General features: G+C 43.8%; 1 protein-coding gene across 2 annotated transcripts in view; it reads right to left on the bottom strand.

The window, feature by feature from the left end:
• Window positions 1-12,693: 12,693 nt before the first annotated feature.
• The window catches only part of LOC141078926 (aldehyde dehydrogenase, mitochondrial), a 43,340-nt gene continuing 39,580 nt past the window's right edge, over window positions 12,694-16,453 (bottom strand). For both annotated transcript variants that reach the window (XM_073565274.1, XM_073565257.1), the window contains exons 12-13: window positions 13,238-13,352; window positions 12,694-13,062 (exon numbers count right to left, since the gene is read on the bottom strand). In XM_073565274.1, coding sequence (XP_073421375.1) covers window positions 13,030-13,062; window positions 13,238-13,352 — 148 coding nt within the window. In that variant the 3' untranslated portion in view covers window positions 12,694-13,029. The remainder of the gene's footprint in view (window positions 13,063-13,237; window positions 13,353-16,453) is intronic.

Raw genomic sequence — 16,453 nt, 5'->3', positions numbered from 1 at the left:
CAAACTCCAGCCCTGCTTTTTTATGTCTCGGGGTAAGAAGTGGGGTCTTCCTGGGTCTCCTACCATACAGTCCCTTTTCATTCAGACGCCGACGGATAGTACGGGTTGACACTGTTGTACCCTCGGACTGCAGGGCAGCTTGAACTTGTTTGGATGTTAGTCGAGGTTCTTTATCCAACATCCGCACAATCTTGCGTTGAAATCTCTTGTCAATTTTTCTTTTCCGTCCACATCTAGGGAGGTTAGCCACAGTGCCATGGGCTTTAAACTTCTTGATGACACTGCGCACGGTAGACACAGGAACATTCAGGTCTTTGGAGATGGACTTGTAGCCTTGAGATTGCTCATGCTTCCTCACAATTTGGTTTCTCATGTCCTCAGACAGTTCTTTGGTCTTCTTTCTTTTCTCCATGCTCAATGTGGTACACACAAGGACACAGGACAGAGGTTGAGTCAACTTTAATCCATGTCAACTGGCTGCAAGTGTGATTTAGTTATTGCCACAGGTAAGTTATAGGTGCTGTTAATTACACAAATTAGAGAAGCATCACATGATTTTTCGAACAGTGCCAATACTTTTGTCCACCCTCTTTTTTATGTTTGGTGTGGAATTATATCCAATTTGGCTTTAGGACAATTCTTTTTGTGTTTTTTCATTTAAGACAAATTAAATGAAGATAATAATACCAAAGAATTTGTGTTTGCAATCATTTTCAGGAAGAAACTGAGTATTATCTGACAGAATAGCAAGGGTGTCAATACTTTTGGTCACAACTGTATGGGACACTCATTTTGTGCAGGCTGATCGCTTATATGGCATGCAGATCTGACATCGTGACACTATGTGAGTGATCGGGACCTCGCGTCATACCGTGGGATCTCTGATCGAAAGGCAGAGGGGCTGTCAGAGCTGACAGCCCCTCTGCCTGCTCTCGGACGCTGCAATCATATTTGATCGGTGTTCCGGGGGGTTAAAGTGCCAGGTGTCAGCCATAGCTCCCAACCGTCCCGATTCTCATGGAACAGTCCTGTTTTTGACCCCACACCCGCGTCCTGCCTGGGACGCTATTTTTCCCACATTGCACTGAGCCGCCACGCTCCCCCAAGCACCGACCCCTCACCGTCCCAGAAAGCCACCGCAGCCTGCAATGATGTGGCTGGGATGCTCTGTGGCTGCGCACACAGGACCTGTGATGAGGTCTCAGGAGGGGAGGCGTCAGGGGTCACATGATCAGGGGCCTGCGTGTCTGCAGGACTCTGCTGTGCTGGTTGTCATGGTTGGTGCTAGATGAGGTGAAGTTTCTGTGTGGGGTCAGGAGGGGTTTACAGTGTGGATGTAGCACAGCCACGTGTGTACGAGGTGTACAGAGCAGAGCCGCTTGTGTACGATGTGTACGGAGCGGAGCCGCATGTGTACGAGGTGTTCGAAGCGGAGCCGCGTGTGTACGAAGTGTACAGAGCGGAGCGCCGTGTGTACGGGGCATAGAGTGGAGCCGAGTGTGTACGGGCGTATGGAGCAGAGCTGCGCGTGAACGAGGTGTACAGAGTGGAGCCGCACGTGTACAAGGTGTACAGAGCGCAGCCGCGCGTGAGCGAGGTATACGGAGCGGAGACACGCGTGTACGAGGTGTACAGAGCGCAGCCGCGCGTGAGCGAGGTGTACGGAGCGGAGACACGCGTGTACGAGGTGTACAGAGCCACGTGTGTATGAGGTGTACGGAGCAGAGCTGCATGTTTACGGAGCGGAGCCACGCGTGAACGAGGTGTACGGAGCGGAGCCGCGCGTGTATGAGGTGTACGGAGGGGAATCATGTGTGTACTTGGTGAACAGAGTGGAGTTGCGTGTGTATGGGGTATGCGGAGCAGAGCCGTGTGTGTACCGAGTGGAGCCATATGTGTACGGGATATACGGAGCGGAGACAAGTGTGTACAAGGCATACAAAGCGAGCTTTTCCCGCGGACATAGGAGTACACAGCGGAGCCCCGAGGAGCACTTTAAAACTCGCACATGACGGTCCACCGGAAGTGATGTGCTGGAAGCTGACCAGAAATTAGGTAATTTCATGAGGAGATTGTGACGGAACCAGGAATGCTTCAGATCCATCACCATGTCCTCCTCCGACAGCGCAGACAGCAGGATCGCATTGGAATCGGGGAAGCCGGCCATGTGAGCGGATCATGGTAAGTCCTGCATCGGGAGGCTCAGGTGGGCATTACAATGGGAGCCAGGCTGCTATATTATCTTTATAGAATCTTTATTTCTTTCGTTCTTTCTCGCTGTTTCTTTCTTTCTCACTCTGTTCTGTCTTTCCCTCTCTTTTTCTTTCTCTCTGTTCTTTCCCCTCTTTCTTTACTTATTTCTCTCTCTGTGTTCTTTCTCTTTCTATTCTTTTTCTTTCCCCTTTCTTTCTCTCTGTTCTTTCGCTTTCTCTGTTCTTTTTTTCTGTCCCCTTTCTTTCTCTCTAATCTTTTTTCTCTCTGTTCTTTTTTTCCCATCTTTCTTGCTCTCTCTGTTCTTTTTCTTCCGCTGATTTTTTTTCTTTCCCCTCTTTTTTTCTTTCCCATTTTCCTCTCTCTTTGTTCTTTCTTTCGCTCTCTGCTCTTTCTTACCCCCTCTTTCATGTTCTCTGTTCTTCCTTTCTCTCTGTTCTTTCTTTCCCCTTTCTCCCTCTCTCTGTTCTTTCTTTCCCCTCTTTCTTCTCTCTGTTCTCTCTCTCTCTTCTTTCTGTTTTTTTTCTAGTTGTGAAACTGGTCTGGTTGGGCGTGGCCTAAAATTTGCAGCGGCACGCTGCGCGCCCCTCAACCTTTGTCCCTCTTTCCCTTCAAAAGTTGGGAGGTGTGTCAGCTGTGCGAATCAGCTGACACCCGGCCGCGATCAGCCGCGCTACCCCCGTGAGTGCGGCTGATCGCGTATGACGTACTAATCCGTCCATGGGCATTAAGTCCCAGGGCACATGGACGGAAAAGTACGCCCAATGACAGGAAGGGGTTAATATCCCATGGAGCTTTAAATTTGGAATGATACTCAAACTGAAAGTGGAAAATAAAATTACAGGCTGATCCAACTTCAGTGGAAATGCCTCAAGACAAGGAAGTTATGCTTAGTAGTGTGTGTGGCCTCCACGTGCCTGTATGACTTCCCTACAATGCCTGGGTATGTTCCTAATGAGGCGGTGGATGTTCTCCTTTTTTTTGATCCAGTCTTATTTATTGGTGTTTAAACATGACAAAAACTGACATAAAAAGCATCAGTGCTACAACATTAGCACATAACATGTCAGAAGAAGACATAAGCATTAACATACAGTAAATGTCTTGCATTAAAATTAAAACAGGAATAACAAAAAAAAAAACTCAGGCTTATCTCCCGGAAGGATAGTGTAATAAGTCTCTTGCCATCGGATGTATTTCAAAGGTAGGACCCAAACCCCACATACTAAAACAGTAGAACCAGTTTTCAAACGTATGTTATACATCACATGACCTCGACACATTTGAACACCGGCTTTGCAGCCAGGGATCCCATATACGCTGAGTCTTCTTTTTTGCAGAGGCTGTTTGAGTAAGGGCTAATTCATGCTCACAGTGAAAGTTAATTTTTTCAACTACTTCTGTAATGGTCGGAACTGTAGCACATTTCCATTTAGCCACCACTAGCAATCTAACTGCTATCAGTATGTGAGATAAGGCCCCCCTAATCAAAACTCCTCTGTTCCAATATGTATAATTACCAGGCTAGGAGACAGCGTCAGGCCTACCCCAAGGACTTCTAGTATTAATCTGGCAATGTCCTTCCATAGATTATTCAGAGCTGGACAGTCCCACCACATGTGCTCTAGTGTCCCCTGAAGCCCACATCTCCTCCAACATAATGGGGATTGGTCCAGGCCAAAGTGAGCCACTGTAGTCTCCATCTGAATGGGAACCTATGAAAAATCCTCTGTTAGGACTGAAGTCTATATCTCTTTTTTTCTTGAATGTATATGAGTTGATGACTCTAGGTTAAGCACCTGTTCACACTATGCTTATGCTTGGATGTGACGGTCAGTTTTTGAAATTTGTATTCATTTAACTTCTGACTGAGCACTCCACCTGTTAGCTGCAGGCATTTTTAATCAAAGCAGGGCCATTTCCCCTCCACAGAGATATAGACTTCAGTCCTAACAGAGGATTTTTCATAGGTTCCCATTCAGATGGAGACTACAGTCTTAGTAAGGATTAGCATAGAATAGGGACCTGGAAAACGAGAAATGCCTTAACGTGGCTTCCAGGTACACATAACTTGGCCATTTTATGCACTAAACTTTCTCAATTTTTCATACTTCTAATGCAATTCATTATTAATTTTTCATGTTTGCATGGTTTGGCGCTACAGTGTGCTTCCTTTTTTGCTTGAATGTATATGAGTTGGTGACTCTAAGTTAAGCACCTGTTCACACTATGCTTATGCTCGGATGTGACGGTCAGTTTTTGAAATTTATATATGAAATATGTGCCTCAAGAGCTCTCAGAGACACAATACTTAGGGGGATTTAATTAGGGACGGGGCTAATTTCCTCCATTACTGTAATGCGGCTACCATTGTTGGCAAACCTGGTGTAAACTGGCTAATCTTAATAGCTTCAGCTTCCAAAACTAGGTGAGGAGAGTTCCTTTTAGCATAGAATATTTCAATTTGAAGCCATCTGTGGTCCCTGTCCATATGCCACCAGTCCCTGAGTCCAGTTAGAACAGATGCTCTGTGATATGCCAAGAGATTTGGCATGCCCATCCCTTCAAGATCACATGGATAATATAATAGGTTACTCGCTATCCTTGGCCGTTTATGTGCCCAGATATAACAATTGGCCATTCGTTGAAGTAACAGGATATTCCTATTAGGGTTTTTAAAAGGGATGCACCTAAAGAAATAGATAATACTTCCCAAAATTATCATTTTAAAAATATTGATTCTCGCTATCCATGAGGTCATAATATTATGAAGTTTATCTAACTCTTAATAGTTTTAGCTAGATTAGATAAGTTATTCACTACATTTTGGGAGCTTGTTAGTGTAATTCCTAAATATGGGATACCGTCTGGCATACACTTAAAGGGGAATCTATTCTCAAAAGATCTGCACAGTGCATCTGGGACTGCAACTGGATATATCAAGGATTTCGTTTCTAATATGATATTTTACCAAATTCCTCCAGCACGGACATGACAGCTGAGAACGATTGCCCAATATTCACACACGAGATTATGACATCGTCTGCACAAAGTCCCACTTTATGTGTTACCAGGACCCGATATTGGAATCTAATCTTATGCGCTCAGCCAATGGTTCCATACATAGTGCAAATATAATGGGGGATAGGGGGGCAGCCTTGTCGTGTTCAGTTTATTTGGAAAATTCCAGACAAGAAACCCGACGACAGTACCCTAGCACAGGGAGTCGAATACATTGAACTAATTGCTGAAAAGATGGGACCCACAAAGCCAAATTTAGTCAAGACAGCCCGTAAATATCCCCAGTGCACCCTGTCAAACGCTTATTCAGCATCCAGTGACAGGAATGCACTGGGGACACCAGAAAGCTCCGCTACCCCTATCAAATCCAGCATTCTCCTTGTACCATCTTTTGCTTCGCGTCCAGCCACGAACCCTACCTGGTCTGGAGAGATCAGTGATGGAATAATCAATTTCAAACATGACGCCAGAATCTTTGTGAATAGCTTGACATCACAGTTCAAAAGTGCTATAGGTCTAAAATTGCCTGGGACCGTGGGGGACTTCCCCGGTTTAGGGAGGGTAGTGATCGTAGCCTCCAACCCAGGCGTAGATACTTTGCCCGTTTCTTTCCACGCTGTAAATAGACATAATAGAAAGGGAATCAAATTTTGTTGAAAACATCGGTAATAGACATTTGAGAATCCATCCAGACCAGGGGCCCCATATCGTTTAGTATGGTTTATAGCAAATTGAACTTCTTCCTCAGTGAAAGGGGGATTCAAAAGCGTTAATTGATCTGGGGAAATATGGGGCAGATTGATTGAAGATATTTGTCTATTTCTTGTTGATCAGGTTGCGGAGTAGATGTATCGTCTTTTAAATTATAAAGATGGTTATAGTATTTGGAAAATACCGTATTTTTCGCTTTATAAGACGCTCCGGATTATAAGACGCACCACAAATTTTGAGGAGAAAAATAAGAAAAAAATGTTTTAATAAAATGGTGGTGCCTCTTATAATCCTTGCATCTTATTGCTTACCGGGGTTGGTGGCTGCGGTGTAGCGGGGTCCCAGGCTCGCTGCTGGAGCAGGCGTGGAGTGATGCTGCAGGCCGTATTCAGGGATGAGGGGGGGCTCCGATGTGTGCCGTTGCTGCAGGGTCTTGTGCTGCTGCAGGGTTTCTCCACTTGTCCGGCGGTTGCTGGCCAGTGCTGCGGGTGTCTCCGGTGCGGCGTTGTGTGCCCGTCGATGCCCGGGGCTCTGCCGACATTGTGTGACATGCCAGAGCCCCGGCATTTCCTCGGTTCCCTGTGTGCGCGCGCTGTGGTGCCTGCAAAACAAATGGCACCACCAAATCTGAAATCTCATCTCTCGAGAGCTGGGTCCCGAGATCCCATCTGCACACGCGCCGGCGGCCATTTTTTACCGGCACACAGGGAACCGAGGAAATGCCGGGGCTCTGGCCTGTCGCACAATGTCGGCAGAGCCCCGGGCATCGACGGGCACACAACGCAGCATCGGCTAGCAACCGCCAGACGCCCCCAATCACAGCCTAGGTAAGGCATGTCCGCTTTGTAAGACGCACCCTCGTTTTCTCCCCAAATTTTGGGGAAAAAAAGTGCATCTTACAAAGCGGAAAATACGGTACTTCTACAATTTCAAATCGGATTTCTAACAAGCCGTCCCTCAGAATCCACTAAATATTCCACTCTAGATTTCACTTCCCTATGGCGAACTCTACGAGCTAGCAGGGCACCCGCCCTATCACCTGTGGCATATACTTTAGTTCCAAATTTCTTTAGATTATGGGCATATATAAGACAGGAAAGTTTCACGTAGTTTAAATCTAATCTGGAAAATTTATTTTGAAACAGCAAGAGAAGGATTAGACATATTTGTGGACTCTAGATGGTGTAAGCGGGATATAAGGTCATTTCTGCTTTTTTCCCTTTTACGTTTTAAAAAGGACGCCTGTTGTAGTAAAATTCCCCTAATCACTGCTTTATGAGCGGCCCATAGAGTCTCATCAGTGATCTCTTTGGAATCATTTGTCTGGAAATAATGCTTCAGTTCAGATTTAATCTTTGCAACTACCATTCAGTAATAACAACTCATTCAATCGCCACCTGAAGGCTGAGCTAACCTGATCATGAGAGAGTGCTAGCTGTAGAGAAATAGGCGCATGGTCAGACCATGTGATTAGGCCTATGTCCGTAGATATACACCTCCAGAGGACAGCACTGTCTATCAAGAAATGATCTATCCTGCTGTATGTACGATATCGGAAGGAATAGAATGTATAGTCCCTTTCACTCGCATGGGAGTATCTCCAGAAATCGTGATAGTGATATTCATGTGTAGCAATCTTAGCTCCCTCCGACTTCGCCTTTTTCCTTGTGAACAATCCAAATTTCTATCCATAGGGAGATTAAAATCCCCACATACTATTTTCCCCCCCTTGTTGGAGGATGTGGCAAGCAGCAGAACGTTCTCCTTGGCATCTCTAAACTCTGTCACATGTGCTCAGTGTGAATCTGCTCTCGTCTGTGAAGAGCACAGGGTGCCAATGTCAAATCTGTCAATCTTGGTGCTCTCTGCCAAATATCAATCACCCTGAATGTTGTTGGGCTGTAAGCATAATACCCACTTGTGGACATCGGGCCCTCATGGAAATCTGTTTGAGAGTTTGAGCAGACACATGGATGTTAGTGGCCTGCTGGAGGGTCACTTGGCAGGGCTTTAGCACTTCTCCTCCTGTTCTTCCTTGCACAAATGAGAAGGTATCCCTTTTAAGGCCCCCTCCATGTCTCCTAGCATCTGCTAGATGCTCTGGACACTGTACTGATAGACACAGCTACCCTTCTTGCCACAGCTAACATTGATATGCCATCCAGGATGAGCTGCACTAAGTGTGCAACTTCTGTGGGTTGTAGACACTGCTTCATTCTTCTGTACATTACGTCTAGGTGTGAGAGCAATGGCAAAATGCAAATGTGACCAACACAACAGCAAAAAAAGGATGAGAACAGAGAAATGGTCTTTGGTCACCCCCTGCAGAACAATGCCTTTATAGGGACGGTCTTGCTAATTTCCTATCATTTCTACCTGTTGTCGGTTCCATTTGCACAACAGCAGGAGAAATTGATTCACAATCTGTGCTGCTTCATAATTGGACAGGTTGATTTCACAGAAGTGTGATTGACTTGGAGTTACATTGTGTTAAGTGTACCCTTTATTTTTAAGCACTATATATTACACATACAGGTGTGAAAAAGTGTTTGCCCCCTTTCTGATTTCCTATTCTTTTGCCTGGAGCGCATGCAAACGTCACTTCCACCCACATGATGGGCTCCATGGAGACGCGTCCTGTGGCGGGTACTGATGCCGGCAACACCATGCATAGTATACCGCACAAAGCACCAGCTGCTTCCGATTTGTCAGTACACATGATTGGCTGCTTATGATTTAACACACTTTCCCTCCGTCAAAGTTCAGGCGAAACGTGCATCGGGCAGGTGCAGGCTGCTGCGGGGGTCTTTCTTTTGGTCAGTATACTGCTCCTTATTCCTTGCATATGCACTTTAATATATACAGTCACCTTATATGCTATACACTCTTTCCACCACAGCTGGCTTTTACTGCCATAAGTTATCCCTCATATATGGATTTGACTCTGATCTACTGAACATCTTCATTACCCGGTGGTACTAACATTTATTCTGTTAACCATCCATACTGTGGTCCTTATTATACATAGTCAGTGCTTTTATTTTCTCAGTAGCTGACTGTGTTCTTGCCAACTTTGCATAATTATCGTACACACTTCTGACCTCGACTCACATTGATCCAGTACACTTGATGCATTTTAGATTTGTGCCGTTTCTTTACCAAAACCATTTATTGAATTATTTATGTATAGACTGTCAGGTCAAATTAATCATCATTTACTATGCCTATATTTGGATCACGCATGTGATTTTATCTTTGGTTTTTGCTTATATTTTATTTTTGCATATACTTATCCCGCACTCCCCTGCACATTTTTTCCACCTGTTGGTCTTTCCCCTTATTCCTTTTTCTCTGTTATGCCTCATAATTTAAAAATTTTTTTTTCCAGCAATTCAGTTGTGTATCATGTGTATAGGTTTTATAAATTTAAAAATTAGTCAAAGATAACACAGAATGCAGTTTTTAAATGGTCTTTTTTTTTTTACTAAGGGAGAAAGAAATCCAAACCAACAGGGACCTGTCTGAAAAAGTGGCTGCTCCCTTAACGACAGCCAATACGTCTTTTTACTATCCTGAGATTTATGGGGATGCTATTCTCTTATAAGTGATAATCTAGCAGCTGTCGGCAGTAGACTATAGCTGACACCATGCTGCATCAGCCACAGCCAATGTTGTCACCGTCCATATCTGTTTAACCCCTTAGAGGCTGCTGTCAATAGTGACTACATCATATAAATAGTGTGGGGGCTCCCTTTTTAACCCCATTGGCACCCTGAGATCATGATTCTGTGGTCCTGTTTGCCATGGCAATTCACAGCCAAATAGCAGCCTTAGAGTCTGCCGGCTATAGTGGCCTGTTCAAACGTTAGCGACATTTAGGTGGTAAAAATACCATTTTTCATTCCTGTTATGCCACTTTGCATTCATTCCTTAACATCACCTGAAGGGTTAATAAAATACCTTACAGCAGTTTTCAATGTCGAGGGGTGCTGTTTTCAAAATGATATCACTTTTAGAGATTTTCCAATATCTAGGATCCCAAAAGTCACTTCAAACCTGAATAGGTCCTTGAAAAAATAAGTTTTGTAAATTTCCTTGAAAAAATTAAAAATTGCTGCTAGGTTTTTAAACCTCCTAAAATGCTAACAAAATAAAAACATTTTACAAATGGTGCTGAAGTAAAGCAGACATGTTGGAAATGTAATTTATCAACGTTTGTGTGGTATGACTATATGGATTAAAGAGATAATCAAAGTTTGAAAATTGCACATTTTTTTTACATTTCTGTCAAATTTCTGAAATTTTTTTATAAACACAAAAACATAGAAATAAATTTACCAGTAACATAAAATACAACATGTCAGGAAAAAAACAACTTAAAATCATTGGGATCTGTTGAAGCATTCCAGAGTTATTACCACATAAAGGGACACTGGTCAGATTTAAAAAACTTTGGCCCTGTCACTAAGGGGTTTTAAAACATAAATTAAATGTTGTTTACCATATCTTTGGAAAGCGGTGTTCAAATTCCCTAGCCACACACAGGCCTGATTACTGCCACAACTGTTCTCAATCAAGAAATCACTTAAATTGGACCTGACTGACAAAGTGAAGTAGACCAAAAAATATCCTTAAAAGCTAGGCATTATACCACAATCCAAAGATTCTGGAAGAAATGAGGAACAATGTAATTGAGATTTATCAGTCTGAAAAAGGTTAAAGCCATTTCTCAAGCTTTGGTACTCCAGCGAACCACAGTGAGAGCCATTATCCCCAAATGGCCATAACATGGAACAGTGGTGAATATTCCCAGGAGTGTACGGCAGACCAAAGTTACCCCAAGAGTGCAGCAATGACTCATTCAAGAGGTCACAAAAGAACGAACAACAACCAAAGAACTGCAGTCCTCACTTGCCTCAGTCAATTTCGCTATTTATGTCTCCTTCATAAAAAAAAAAAAAAAAAAAAAAAAAAGAGACTGGGCAAAAATGGCCTGCATGGCAGAATACCAAGATGAAAACCACTGTGAGCAATTAGAGCATAAAGATTCATCCCAGTTTTGCCAGAAAACATATTGATGACCCCAAAGACTTTTGGGAGAATATTCTGTGGACTGACAAGACAAAAGTTGAAGTTTTTGGAAGGTGTATGTCGAATTATATCTGGCGTAGAAGAAACACAACATTTCAAAAAAGGAACATCATACCAACACAGTTAAATATGGTGGTGGTAGTGTGATGGTCTGGGACTGTTTTGCTGCATCAGGACCTGGAAGACTTGCTGTGGTAAATGGAACCATGAATTCTGATGTCTACCAAAATATCCTGAGAATGTCTGGCCATCTATTCGTGACCGCAAGATCAAGAGCACTTGGGTTATGCAGCAGAACAATGATCCAAAACACACCAGCAAGTCCACCTCTGAATGGATTAAGAAAAAAAAAAAAAAAAATTTAAGACTATAAAGTTGCCTAGTCAAAGTCCTGATCTTAATCCGATTAAGATGCTGTGGCATGACCTTCAAAATGTGGTTCAGTCTTGGAAACCCTCCAGTGTGGCCGAATTACAACAATTTTGCACAGATGAGTGGGCCAAAACTGCCAGAACGTTGTAAAAGACTTATTGCCAGCTATTGCAAGTGCTTGATTGCAGTTGTTGCCGCTAAGAATGGCCCAATCAGTTATTAGGTTTAGGGGCAATCACCTTTTCCACATAGGACCCTGTAGGTTTGGATTTCTTTGTCCCTTAATAATAAAGGCCTTCCTTTAAAAAAAACTGTATTTTGTGTTTACTCGTGCTATCTTTGTCTAATATTTTAATTTGTTCAGTGATTTTAAACATTTAAGTGTTATAAACATGCAAAAGAACAGGAAATCAGAAAGAGGGCAAACACTTTTTCACACAACTGTATACACGCACGCACACACGTCTCACCATTTTCAGAGAATTTTCTGTTAGGGCTTAAACAAAATTCTGGCATTTCAATTTTGCCAATTTTTTTTTTTTTTTTAAAAACAAACTTATTTTTTAGTTCGTACAGTGGATTTGAACATGCAATCGTCTTTTTGTACTATATACAGCAATACTAGTTTTGCTGTAGGTAGCAAAAATCATGGTCCATTGTGAACAACAGCCACAGGCTTTCATAGGAGTACTGTTATGGCAGGCTAAAGACCCTCAGCCGTCATGGTCCCCTGGGTCGTGAGTTGTAAATACCGCGGTCACAGACTGACTTAAAATATTAACAGCAGATGAATAACTGTGCCATCATCTGCCAGTAAAGATGAAATCTCAGTTCCTGGACCCGCATCAAGACATGGAAGGGAGCTATGACACACCAGTATGTCACATGTCAATAAGGAGTTGCGATATTACATACCCACACATGCTGCCGCCGCCGCCGCCCCCCCCCCCCCCCCGAAGAAAAACAAACCTAAAAAAACACTAGTAGGGCAATCTTGCGAATTGTTTAGGTGTACTAATAAGAGGTATACAGTACACATCATTGGCTTTGTGCAGATTGAGTTATTCCCTATTGGCTGTAGATGATAGAAGGCCAGACACTTGAGCTGGGTAATACATCCCAATGCATAATATACACTGCTCCTGTTCATTGCCCCAATGCCAAACACTAATCATCCATCATTGGCACAGAATGTCAGTAGGACTCAAATCTTACTTTTTACAGAAACCTTTTTCTAGTTACGTAAAAAGGATTATTAGTGCAGAGACAAGATAATTACATATCTGGTAAATGTCAACTGTACTTTATTGTAACAAAGTCATTTTTAAACTTGTACAAAGCTTTAGATACACAAGTGCTGAATATGCTACTTGACAATCCTACAATGCGTATATGAATCATAAAGACACCCCCCCTACCAGTGGAATAACCTACAGTATTCTAACTCCTGGTTCCTTTATACAAACACACATACTTCAGACAAGTTGAGGGACTTTGTTCTATTTATGTGAGCAAAGTGATCATGGAGAAAAGATTGAAAATATTAATGAAATAAATGCTTCAGTATCTTAAAAAAATGCTCCTGAACTTCACATTTTTTAGATGATGCAACTTTTCAAGAGTTTAGGAGTTCTTCTGAGGAATTTTAATTGTCACCTGTAAAAATAAAGAAAATGTTGGACGTTGCATGAGAATTTAAAAAAATATAACAGTAGAGTTGATGTGACAGCAGTGATATGACAATGGAGGTTGTATTCAAAACTACCATCAGAAAAAAAAAAAAAGTTGCATTACTGCCACATGAGCCACACACGGACACTTGCGGACTTACATTTTTCACTTCTGTATACGCCTCCAAGCCATACTCCCCAAGCTCTCTTCCGGTGCCTGAAGCTTTGTAACCTCCAAATGGTGCTTGAGCTCCAAAGACATCATAGCAGTTGACCCTGAAAAACGTAATGAAGAACCTCCATAAAAGTAGGATCCAAAATGCTGATGCTGTAAATTACCAAAGCTATGGCAGATATGTAACCAGCTGTGCAGTGATAGATTTTGTTAAGAAAAAGGGAAGATAAAAATAAAGTTCTAATTGATTGTTACAGTTTCAGCAACATTGATGGTTAGTTTGATTTTTTTTTTTGTTTTTTTTTTTTTTTAAAATAGATTATTTACGTTCGCTAAAGAAAAAAAGAACATGGTCATAAAATAGTGCCAGTACTTTGGACGGAATCTGGTAACAGCTCCATAATCGTGACGAGTGAACGTGCTCGGATGACGTCTTATAATCTTAAAAGGGAAGGTGCCGCAATTTTATATAATTTGCAAAAAAAAGAGTACCGTATATACTCGAATATAAGCCGAGATTTTCAGCCCGTTTTTTGGGGGCTTAAAGTCCCCCTCTCGGCTTATATTCGAGTCATGTACACCGGGGGGTCGGAGGGGCGGGGGTGTCAGTTCATACTTACCTGTCCTGACGCTGTCTCTTGAGCCCCCAGCTTCTCCGCGCTCTCTCTTCCTGCCTTCAGCGGTCACGTGGTACCGCTCATTAAAACTCATGAATATGCGCATATTCATGAGTTTTAATGAGCGGTATCACAAGACCGCTGAATGCAGGAAGAGAGAGCGCGGAGAAGCTGGGGACTCAAGCGACAGCGTCAGGACGGGTAAGTATAGCGATACTCACCTGTCCTGCGTCCATGGCTGCTTGCTGCTGTCTGTCATCGGTCAGTGACTTCAGACAGCAGAGGGCGCGGTGATGTGATTAGTGCGCGCCGCGCCCCCTGCAGTCTGAACGTCACTGACCGATGACGTGGCAGATAGTGGTGAGCAGCCATGGACGCAGGACAGGTGAGTATCTGACACCCAGCGATGGAGAGGTATGTCATTTTTTTTTATTTTTACATGCAGCAGCAGCACATGGGGGAATAATCTAAGGAGCTTCTTATGGGGGCAGTATATGGGGGAACAATCTATGGAGCTTCTTATGGGGGCAGCATATGGGGGAACAATATGGAGCTTCTTATGGGGGCAGTGTTATGAATGAGTCACCGTAGGAGGCAAAAGCAGAAATACAAGCTAAGTCCAGAAAACCAGAGAAGTTGGCAACTATCAGATTGCAGACCCCTGAACCTATCAACACAACTAGCAGTAGCCGTGGGGGGTTCCTACGATGCCCTAGACCCCTCGATCACAGCCGGAGAAATACATAGGCCTAAAGAAAGAAAGGGGAAATCTAAACTGCCCCAGAGCAGACCCCAAAGCAATAGGCAGCCCCCAACATATAATGACGGTGAAGCAAGATGAAAATACTAACACAGACAGAAAGATAGACTGAGCAAAGACGGGGCCCCAAAACTACCTAGATAGGAAAGGACAGGAAGGCTGCTGTCTGCAATCTGCCAAAACCCTATCAAAGACATAAGCCAACCAGCTGATATGAAAAAGGCCCTGAAGCAGCTAGGCTTCAAAAACTGAATCAGCACTCAGGTATTTTCAGAAGACAGAGCTAAATGAATTCAGCACACCCCAGCAGGGAATGGCAGAAATCCAGAAAAACAAAGCAAAACAAAGTCAAAGCACAAAAGCAAAAGGCCGAGCAGCAAACTTAGCTTTGGAGGAGCAGGAATTCAGACTGGTCTCCAAGGATCCCACAGAGAAATCACCCGCAGGGCAGAAGGGCGTCGGCAGCATTATATCCAGTCCGTAACTCCACTCAGCCAGTCACAATCATCAGCCTCAGGTGTTTGACAATCAGGCTCACTACCTTTCTTTACCAGAAGAGGGAGTTCCTCGGGCCTCAGTAATGAAGGGGAAAATGAACTCACAACAGGGCAGCATATGGGGGAATAATCTATGGAGCTTCTTATGGTGCAGCATATGGGGGAATAATCTATGGAGCTTCTTATGGGGGCAGCATATGGGGGAATAATCTATGGAGCTTCTTATGGGGGCAGCATCTATGGAGCTTCTTCTGGGGACACCATATGGGGGAATAATCTCTGGAGCATTTCCCACCCTAGGCTTATACTCGAGTCAATAAGTTTTCCCAGTTTTTTGTGGCAAAATAAGGGGGGTCGGCTTATACTCGGGTCGGCTTATACTCGAGTATATACGGTAAGTAATAAAACATGTTGTTTCAGCAAATGTTGTACTAACCAGGATTTATGGTTTGTTTGTAATAATGTTTTAATGTAGCCACTGGGAGCTGCCATCTTGATTTGCAGATCTGTGGAGGACTAATACAGTCTGCAAATATGGCCGTCCCTGGACATAGGAGACTGTGGTCGGCTCCCGACCCCACCATGCAGCCTCATTAGCAGAGAACTGGGCACGCCCCTGTGGGCTGCACCATTCACTGCTGTAGGTGTGGCTCGGCGCCATTTTACTGTAGCCCAGTGCTATCCCCTGAGCTCCACTTTCTGCACCGTGCTTCCTGCACCAGCTCCACTGTCCTCCTGCTCTGTCTCCGCCTCCTGACACACAGCCCCAGTGATCTCCGGTAATCTGACACCTTTGCTTTTATGAGAGCTTTTATGGCTGTCTGAGGAGGACAGTGACATATACAGCCCATAGTCTAGTGTATAATTGGGGGGGGGCCTGGAAGTTTCACCAGTGTGGGCATATCTGTAATACTGTCTCCTGTGATACTGCCTGCTGAGCCGTGTATCTAATCCTCTCCTGTGTGATACTGCCTGCTGAACCGTGTATCTAATCCTCTCCTGTGTGATACTGATTGCTGAGCCGTGTATCTAATCCTCTCCTGTGTGATACTGACTGCTGAGCCGTGTATCTAATCCTCTCCTGTGTGATACTGACTGCTGAACCGTGTATCTAATCCTCTCCTGTGTGATACTGTCTGCTGAGCCGTGTATCTAATCCTCTCCTGTGTGATACTGTCTGCCGAGCCGTGTATCTAATTCTCTGCCGTGTGATACTGCTCTCCTGAAATACTCTGTGCTGCTGTCACCATGCTGGTTTTATGTGTGATCTACATGGTGGTATTGTGTATGATCTATATGGCGGCATTGTGTGTGAAGTATAAGGCGGT

The sequence above is a fragment of the Dendrobates tinctorius genome, unplaced genomic scaffold (assembly GCF_039654945.1).
Source record: "Dendrobates tinctorius isolate UK_male_01 unplaced genomic scaffold, ASM3965494v1 ptg000003l, whole genome shotgun sequence".
NCBI lineage: Eukaryota > Metazoa > Chordata > Amphibia > Anura > Dendrobatidae > Dendrobates > Dendrobates tinctorius.
This window is presented reverse-complemented; position numbering and strand designations above follow the sequence as displayed.